The sequence below is a fragment of the Myxocyprinus asiaticus genome, chromosome 20, assembly GCF_019703515.2.
Source record: "Myxocyprinus asiaticus isolate MX2 ecotype Aquarium Trade chromosome 20, UBuf_Myxa_2, whole genome shotgun sequence".
NCBI lineage: Eukaryota > Metazoa > Chordata > Actinopteri > Cypriniformes > Catostomidae > Myxocyprinus > Myxocyprinus asiaticus.
In genome coordinates, this window is record NC_059363.1 from 36168960 (window position 1) to 36179086 (window position 10127).

The following is a 10127-nucleotide window of genomic DNA, read 5'->3' on the forward strand; positions in this document are numbered from 1 at the left end:
AGCTAATTGCCAAAAGGCTTGACAGAATTTTCAAGAATTTTCCAAGCTGCTTAAAGGCATGGTTAACTTAGTGTATGTAAAATTCGGACCCACTGGAATTGTGATATAGTCAATTAAAAGTGAAACAATCTGTCTGTAAACAATTGTTGGAACAATTACTCATGTCATGCACAACGTAGATGTCCTAAATGACTTGCCAAAACTATAGTTTGCTAATATAAAATCTGTGGTGGTTAAAAAAAAATCTGTGGTGGTTAAAAAATTAGTTTTAATGACTTCAACCTAAGTGTATGTAAACTTCTGACTTCAACTATATATATATATATATATATTATATATACACAGTGCATCTGGAAAGTATTCAAAGCGCTTCACTTTTTCCACATTTTGTTATGTTACAGCCTTATTCCAAAATGGATTAAATTCATTATTTTCCTCAAAATTCTACAAACAATACCCCATAATGACAACGTGAAAGAAGTTTGTTTGAAATCTTTGCAAATTTATATAAAAATGTACATAAGTATTCACAGCCTTTGCTCAATACTTTGTTGAAGCACCTTTGGCACCAATTACAGCCTCAAGTCTTTTTGAGTATGATGCTACAAGCTTGGCACACCTATTTTTAGGCAGTTTCTCCCATTCTTCTTTGCAGGACCTCTCAAGCTCCATCAGGTTGGATGGGGAGCGTCGGTGCACAGCCATTTTCAGATCTCTCCAGAGATGTTCAATTGGGTTCAAGTCTGGGCCCTGGCTGGGCCACTCAAGGACATTCACAGAGTTGTCCCGGAGCCACTCCTTTGTTATCTTGGCTGTGTGCTTAGGGTCGTTGTCCTGTTGGAAGATGAACCTTCGCCCCAGTCTGAGGTCCAGAGCGCTCTGGAGCATGTTTTCATCAAGGATGTCTCTGTACATTGCTGCATTCAACTTTCCCTCGATCCTGACTAGTCTTCCAGTTCCTGCCGCTGAAAAACATCCCCACAGCATGATGCTGCCACCACCATGCTTCACTGTAGGGATGGTATTGGCCAGGTGATGAACGGTGCCTGGTTTCCTCCAGACATGATGCTTGCCATTCAGGCCAAAGAGTTCAATCTTTGTTTCTCATGGTCTGAGAGTCCTTCAGGTGCCTTTTGGCAAACTCCAGGCGGGCTGTCATGTGCCTTTTACTGAGGAGTGGCTTCCGTCTGGCCACTCAACCATACAGGCCTGATTGGTGGAGTGCTGCAGAGATGGTTGTTCTTCTGGAAGTTTCTCCTCTTTCCACAGAGAAATGCTGGAGCTCTGTCAGAGTGACCATCGGGTTCTTGGTCACCTCCCTAACTAAGGCCCTTCTCCCCCGATTGCTCAGTTTGGCCAGGCGGCCAGCTCTAGGAAGAGTCCTGGTGGTTCCAAACTTCTTCCATTTACGGATGATGGAGGCCACTGTGCTCATTGGGACCTTCAATGCTGCAGAAATTTTTCTGTACCCTTCCCCAGATCTGTGCCTCAATACAATCCTGTCTCGGAGGTCTACAGACAATTCCTTGGACTTCATGGCTTGGTTTGTGCTCTGACATGCACTGTTAACTGTGGGACCTTATATAGACAGGTGTGTGCCTTTCCAAATCATGTCCAATCAACTGAATTTACCACAGGTGGACTCCCATCAAGTTGTAGAAACATCTCAAGGATGATCAGTGGAAACAGGATGCACCTGAGCTCAATTTTGAATGTCATGGCAAAGGCTGTGAATACTTATGTACATGTGATTTTTTTCATTTTTTATTTGTAATAAATTTGCAAAGATTTCAAACAAACTTCTTTCACGTTGTCATTATGGGGTATTGTTTGTAGAATTTTGAGGAAAATAATGAATATAATCCATTTTGGAATAAGGCTGTAACATAACAAAATGCGGAAAAAGTGAAGCGCTGTGAATACTTTCCGGATGCACTGTATATATATATATAATATTTTTTTTTTATTTTATTTTTTTTGAAGTCAGAAGTTTAATTTACTCACCTTCATGCCATCCCAGATGTGTATGACTTTCTTTCTTCTGCAAAACACAAACAAAGATTTTTAAAAGAATATTTCAGCTATATTGGTCCTCACAATGCAAGTTAATGGTGCCCAGAACTTTGAAGGTCCAGTATACTGTAAAAGTAATCCATAAGACTCCAGTGGGTAAATCCACATCTTTTGAAGCAATATGATAGGTGTGGGTGAGAAACAGATCAATATTTAAGTCCTTTTTTTTTTTTACTGAAAATCAAGTACCACATTCTGGTGTGTAAGTGACTTTCACTTTCACATTCAGCCACTTACTGGTTGGGGCTGGTTAAAAGTGGAGATTGATAGTAAAAGAAGGATTTATGTATTGATCTGTCTCTCACCCACACCTATCATATTGCTTCAGAAGATATGGATTTAACCACTGGAGTCATATGGATTATTTTTATGCCTCCTTTATGTCATTTTTGGACCTTCAAAGTTCCGGTAAACATTCACTTGCATTGTGAGGACCAACAGAGCTGAGATATTCTTCTAAAAATCTTCATTTGTGTTCTGCAGAAGAAAGAAAGTCAGACACATCTGGGATGGTATGAAGGTGAGAAAATAATGAGAGAATTTTCATTATTGGGTGAACTATCCCTTTAAGACATCTAAACACTTTTACTGTAGTGCATGACTTGTAAGGTGATACATGTTAATGTTTGCATCACATAACACACTACATTTACAAGCTTGTTTAGACACAATCAACTTGAGCAGTAGCTCAACTGATAGAGCGTTGCACTTCCTATGCAAAGTACAGACGTACGAGTCCTGAAGAGATTGCGAGTTGACACGTGAGTTCAAAGTGTAATTGAAGCACCACAAACTGTGTAGTTGTTTCAGCAATTGTGTTTTTCATGTCATCCTTTGCTTTTTATGATACTATCCTTAAGGTTTAGGTTCAAGGTTTAGGGTAGGGAGGTATGTTTTGTTGATTAAACATTCGATGCACCATTAACTTTAAGTCAAATCTGTTTTTCATTGCATATTCTCTTTTACTGACAATAGCGGTTAGGTTTAGATTGAAGGTTTAGGGTAGGGAAGTAGATTTTGTTGATTTAAAATGATCATTGGCCTGTTGCACGAAGCCGGTTTCCATGACTACCCAGGTACGTCTGAGTTTGAGCAAACATTTTTGGGCTCAAGAAGGTGGGTCGGACTTTACCAGTGTTCATCGCCATAGCAACTTAAGCTATATGGCTAACCTGCTCCGGAACAGTGTGGCGAGGAGGAGGGCATGGCCGGGCCGTGATGGAGCATGGCTGGCGCTGAATCAGCTGATCAGCGGGAGAGCAAGATAAGGGGAAGCCAGAGATGCCGGTTCGAGAGAGAGAGTCGCACGCGGCTGTGTTGCATGTGTGTCTGTGTCCTTATGTTTTATGTTGTTTTAAGCTCAATTGTATCATTAAAGTTTGTTTATTGTTCAGCCAGTTCCTGCCTCCTCCTTGCCTGTCCTTAGACTGTTACAGTGGGGCCAAAACCTGGGAAGGAGGAGGGATGCGTTGTCATGAAGTCCTCGCTGCTGCCATCCACCAGGGGAGCAGCCGTCTGCCTGGGGACGGAGGGTTCACTGCCGCCCACTGAGAGCCGAAGGAACTGCGGCTGTCTGCCGAGAATGGGAGGAGCGGTTCCGTTTGGAGAGCGTGGAGGAGAGGTTGAGGACTGAACGACAACGCGTCCAGGAGCCGGCGAGCAAGTTCTTCTCTCGCTCCTCTCTCTCTCCCTCTCTCTCTGTGTCTCCGCTTTACCCTCTCCCCATGCCTCCCCTCGTCTCTCCCTCCAGGTTCACAGGAGGCGGGGTGGGCCACCGGCTGACAGAACGGCCGGGAGGGCAGCGTCTGGGGGGGGGCGGAGTTAGTCAGACCGGTGGCACACCAGCCTGAATCGGGCAGGGGAGGAGTGTGAATAGGAGGAGGGCGTGGCCAGGCCGTGATGGAGCTCCTTGCCCATCCTTAGACTGTTACAAACAGGTTTTATTCGGGGCTACAGATCGCAAACTGATACTGAACCAATTAGTTGTGAGTAAAGTGATATCTCTGATGCAATGCAGTCACACCCCCTGTATCTACATAATTTTCATGAGATCAAGCTGCCATTTACACCTTTATGTGCACGAGTTTGTACTTATCTGCATTTTACAATGGTATTAAACATGATTTCTTCCAATTAGGATTTAGAGTTAGAACTACTGTATGCTATGTAAGGGATAATGTACAGTCAGCCGGTTGTTATCACACAATAAACCCGGACAGGTTGATCAGGACCCTGATGTGAAGCGGCTTATCACATGACTACTAATCAAATAAAACAAATCAAATAAATAAATACATGGACATACAATATTGATTTGCGTTGAAAGTATATCATTTGAGAAGAAAGAAATCGCTGAACAGCTGAAATCAACCTCCGGTTTGCATCTGAGTTCTGTTGGTGTTTGTTTATTTTGTGAAAATGACCATCTGACTCCTCATTATTCAGCCTATTACAAGACTACTTGCCAAATAAACAAATAAATGGACATTGATTTGAGTTGAAATGATTTTATTAGCTAGCTTGTAGAGATCACACAGTGATCCGAGAGCAGGAGATATGGCTCACAGAGCCCGGATGAGCGATCTAATATGTGGATGTGCGGTTGTTACAGAGCAATATCGGACTGCTAGATGGCGCCATTGACCAATCAGAACTGAGTATTCCAGAGAGCCTTGTAATAAAATACTATAATAATTGTCCACCAGTATGCATTTTTCAATGGTGTATTGGCAAAAACATTTTAGAATTATTTTTTGTCTGGAACTACACTTTTTATGTCTGTATTTTTGTTATTAATTTTACAGCTGGGTTTCTTCTAAACTGTGGTTGAGTAACATCTTTCGAGGTTACAGAACAACATATGCTCAACTGCCATCCTTTTTCAACTTTTTCCTTGTTCTTTTGTTACAAAGCAAAAAACTTCAAACACCTGTTCTAGTAAGATGTGATGTTACAACATAAAATCTTTCTTAAATTATTGTATGTGAACTGTTATATGTAACTAAACTAAGGCTGCATGACCTAACAAAAAGAATTATGCTTTGTTCTATCAAGTCACCCTTGCTTCTTTTAAAGTCGGCCTATAACTAAACTATGATTCCAACCAGAACTACAAGTCAAAAATACAATATTCTTTAACAGTATTGCTATAATTTGATGTAGCTAATTAATGTTATGGTATTTTCAAGTTTCTAAGAACTTCATCTATAATCTGTTTCCCATTAGACTGTAAGCTTTTTAAGCTTTTATTTCAGTTTTTTCTGTTATCCCTTTAAATCCACGATGACATCATGCTACAAACACAAGGATCATGTTTGTCAGACTATGTTACCAGATAAATAACAGCGAAAGCTCACTGTGACCTTTGCACAGGACCAGTTTAACCAAAAGATCTCAGAGAATAGGACAAAATATGCATACTGACAGTCGAGACGTTCTCTGTGCCCAGACGCTTCTCTACTTGTTGACAACATTAAATCCTAACAAAATATTAACTTCTAAGTCTGCTGGATGTCAGAATTGGCCAGGTAGAAGAGCTCTGAATTGCATTGACTGGAAAAGTGTGCTAAATTCATGTTAAATGAGGAAAAGGAAAACCTACAATCACTCTGCTGTCAAGCGACGCTTTCTTTTGTCCTCTCTCCTTTCATACTTTCTTCATTTTTAATAAACCCAATCACTCAATTGTTTTTCTGAAAAGAGCTCGAGCATCTTCTTGGCCCGAATACATCTTACACACGGCCCAGCAACCTTAAGTCCTCACACTTTTGTTTTTTGGAGCTGACAGTGTACCGAGATAAGCTTTTACGAATGGGGCACAGAAGGGAGAACAACTTTTGAAGCATTTAACTTTGAAGAACTTTTTCAACACAGTCTTTATGACATCCTGTAATAATAAGGTAAGACTGAAGCAAAATGTGTTTTGTGGAGATTGTGGAGATATTTCCACATTGTTTTTACTATGTCATCGAGCATGACAATTCATCACACATGCACGCACATGCTCAAATCATATGAGTACTATTATATTTCAGGCTGTAAAATTCTTGCCAATAGAAAATTGGTAAACAGATATTCAAGCCTATCACATGAGATAAAATCATGGGTGTGTTAAAACAAGAAAAATTAGAAAGAGGCTGCATAAGTCTGGAAAGAGGTCAAATCATTCAAAACTCATTAATGACAAAGACTAATGCTTCACAATATTTCTCAGCAGCCTGAGTTTTTTTTTTTTTTTTTTTTTTTTAGCAAGTTTTAAATTGTAATAAATGTAGAACCTCGTGCTCCTTAATAATTATGCAGTAGCACAGTAAAGGAGCACTGAGGTGTTGTTATCTAAACACTTAATTTCTTCTCCATATCTAAGAGGATATGTGGATACTATACAATACAGATGCGTGTGACTTTCAGTGCAGCTGATTAAATGTGTTTTGAGTGTCAAATGGCTTACTTATGGTCATTTCTGCATATTAAGCTGAGATAGAAGAATGTATTGTAACATTGAAATATATATATAAAACCTAGTAACATATCACAATGAGACCTGACATATTCTTTAAAGATTAACTGGTTCAGACAATTTCTTACAATTTCTTAAAGGGTTAGTTCACCCAAAAATGAAAATTCTGACATACTTTACTCCTCCTCATGTTGTTCCAAACCAGTCTGACTCTCTTTTTATGTGGAACACAAAAGGAGATGTTTGGCAAAATGTGAAGGACTGACAGCTTCAGTCACCATTCACTTTCATTGTAGGGAAAAAGATGCAATGTAAGTGAATGGTGACTGAGGCTGTCAGTCCCTAACATTCTGCCTAACATTTCTCTTTGTGTTCCACAGAAGAAAGAAAGTCAGATAGAGTTGAACATCATGAGGGTAAGTAAATGATGGAAGATTTTTTTTTTTATTTTTGTTTGAACTACCCCTTTATGAAAAAAAAATTGACTATTTTGCAACATGTTGTTTCCGATACCTCCTGTACCCTAGGATCGGCCAAATTATGCCAACTCACTGACAAGTGCATTCTCCTATCAGACATGTTTGCATCGTCTCCAGTGTGTTTATCTTCCCCTGTGGAAGGGGAACGACTTGAAGCTCATTGCGACAGCAGCGTCGAAGACCTGCATTACGTTGAAACCAGGAAGTAATCGTGTTCGCATAATCAGTGACCAGCACAATTCGGAGTTTGCATTTTCCCTCTAACATTACATTTTTACTCCACTGATTGTTAGGTTTAGGTTTGGGGCTTGGATTGAATGGTACAGTTTATAAAATATGCATTCCTCTTCACTGCATTACTACCTGTACAGCTCTAAACAACTTTTTTTGGCACCCCTCCGTGGACATTTAACCCAGAAAATTTCTGTCAACAACACTTACCACTTTAGCCACTGGAGGCACTGTTTTAAATTCCATAAAGCACTGACAAATATTAGTTAAAGAAAAGTCTACATACTGTTTCTGATTTCACTGTGAGATCAGCCTGGATTTTGTAACCTGCTGCAAAAATCTTCCAAGGAGAACAATGCTTGAATAAGAACATTGTCCTTTGGTCTCTTAATTATTTGAGTTCCACACACAGATGTTGTGCTTTTGATAGGTTTAATGTGTGTGTGCATCACAGATTTTAATAAAGACTTGCCAGCCCATCAGACCACAAATATGACAATACCTCAGCGGCATCCACAAATTTCCTCTCAAACTCACTTGCGCTGTTCTCTATCTCTTTCTCATTTTCACTCACTTTCACTCTCAATGGTCAAATCTTGGTTTACCTTTGAGTGACCATGCAATGACCTTGTAGCAATCTTAACAAACTTGTGTCTAAATTATTCAAATATTTCAGGACAGAGGAACAAAAATGTTTTTCAGGGACAGATTTTCATATTATGCCTGACAAGTGGTACCAATTACATCTAAATGAATTTAATTGTCATAAATGTCAAATGTATAACAGACAATAGATTTGAAGAGAAGTGAAACAGCTCATCACCTTAACACAAACCTTCTAACTTATGGACATGACATCTCCACAGATGCAAAAACAAAGGTGCCAGGGGTCATTTTTTAACACACCATATAGAACCACTATTCAATATTGTCTGCAAACCGATTCAGCTACAGAAAGAAATACTCCACACAGCTGTCTTTGTTGAAATCGTATTAAATGCTGCATTGGAAAGGCAACGGTCCTCTTTTCTATGGGCACAGAGGGGTGCACAGGAAGCAAAAGACCTTTATGACAAAAGTTCAATGGGTGCACTCAAGACTCACTGACAATCGCACAGCACAATGTGCTTCAGCAAGCAAAACCCAACTATTCAGCTGAATCACAAAAAGATGCTGTGAAATTGCCAGTGGGTTACTGTGTATTCTAGGATTATATGTTAATCTTTCATTAAAACTAGCAAGTATAAACCTAATAAATAAGCACAAAGGCTAAAACTAATTTATAAGAATTTTAGATGCAATGGAATTTTTTGAGGTTAAGCCTACTCTTGATGTCATGGTATATCTAAAACTAATAAACCTAAGAAGCATTGACAACATTAAAACTAGGTTCTACATATGGTTTGTAGGATGCAATGCCAATCTGTGGTACACTTTAATTTTATGTTTCTGTATGGCAGTTAAAAATAAATAAATAAATAAATAAACAGTAAAATTCCCATTGGGTTATTATGTATTCTAGACTGTTTAGTTAATCTTTTCTAAAACTAATAAATTATAAATAATAATAATAATAATAACAGTAGTATGGGCAAATGCTTAAACTATGTTCTAAATATTTTATGCAATGCCAATATGCTGGTGTATACTTTAATTCAATGTCACTATATGGTAGTTAAAAGATGCTGTAAAATTGCCAGAAGATTATTATGTAATTATAGAAAGTTTAGCTGGTCATTCTCAAACCTAATATGTATTAACCCAACAGGCTATGACAAAGACTAAAAAAGGCTCAAAGTAGCAATTAGGATGCAATGCAATTGGGGGTATGATTTAATTTGAAGTCTGTGTCTATACCAGTAGGTTCATACAAATGGTAACTTTATCAGATTGACTTTTGTCATGCATTATTCATATATTTATATTATTATTATTATTATTATTATTATATTTTGCATGTGCTACTACACTGACATTGGCATGTGCTCTAAAATTGAAATCTCATTTGTCTGCCAGTATTAATAGTATACGCATTGACAACTTTAAATGACGCAGCAAAGTTATCAGAAAGATGCACTTTCCAAATGCGCAAACGTGCAGTTGCGCATCTGAATATCATGCGGCGGCGATCAAAGTTCGGCACTGACTTACCCTCGGACCATTCGACTTCTGCGCTGAGGCTCCTGGCAGACACATCATCATGAACAGCGTGAGCGAATACAAAATTACGAGAAGGACCAGATTGTGGGAGTACATTCTCTCTGATGTTTTGACAGTCTATGGACAAGAATAAAACTTAATTGGCAAAGGTTCCAAAGTTGCAGGAAATTCCAAACGTGTTTTTCCGAATATATTCGTCCTCAGTTGGGTTTTCCTTTACATGTGTAAAGTGGTGTTTCATAGTGCCATGGAGACGACTCATACAAAATGATGTCGTAGTGATACACTCTTTCCAGTCCGTCTTATGTACAGTCCTGCCTGGCGCTACAGGTTGAATAGTTTGTCTTACATTGGGAAGCGTATAAAACCTCAGGAGGTGGGTTTATGTTGCGTGATTGACATTCTGAGGGTCCAATGACAGGGCTTAGACTGGGAGGGGGCGCAAAAGTCCGAGGATTAATCATCAGTCCACTTTGGTTACCTCAAGTGTAATGACGCACAAAGCTTTGCGTTTGCGTTTGCATTTGTTTTAAACAGTCTCATGTGCATAATTTAAAAATTATTTTGTTTTTACGGGTAGTTAATAAAGAGAAGCAGTGATGTCCGCCAAAAAAGGTACACTTAAGTGATAAAAAATAAATCGAATATTATCTTTATTAAGGTTAACTGAATTTGGTAACACTTTCTATGAAGCTGAAGTCTCCAAATAAGACTCACAAACATAC

General features: G+C 38.9%; 1 protein-coding gene across 8 annotated transcripts in view; it reads right to left on the reverse strand.

Moving 5' to 3' along the window:
* The window catches only part of LOC127411226 (SPARC-related modular calcium-binding protein 1-like), a 147404-nt gene extending 137686 nt beyond the window's left edge, over positions 1–9718 (reverse strand). For all 8 annotated transcript variants that reach the window (XM_051646634.1, XM_051646633.1, XM_051646641.1 and 5 more), the window contains exon 1: positions 9394–9718. In XM_051646634.1, the coding sequence (XP_051502594.1) occupies positions 9394–9498 (105 nt within the window). In that variant the 5' untranslated portion in view covers positions 9499–9718. The remainder of the gene's footprint in view (positions 1–9393) is intronic.
* Between the last annotated feature and the right edge of the window lie 409 nt (positions 9719–10127).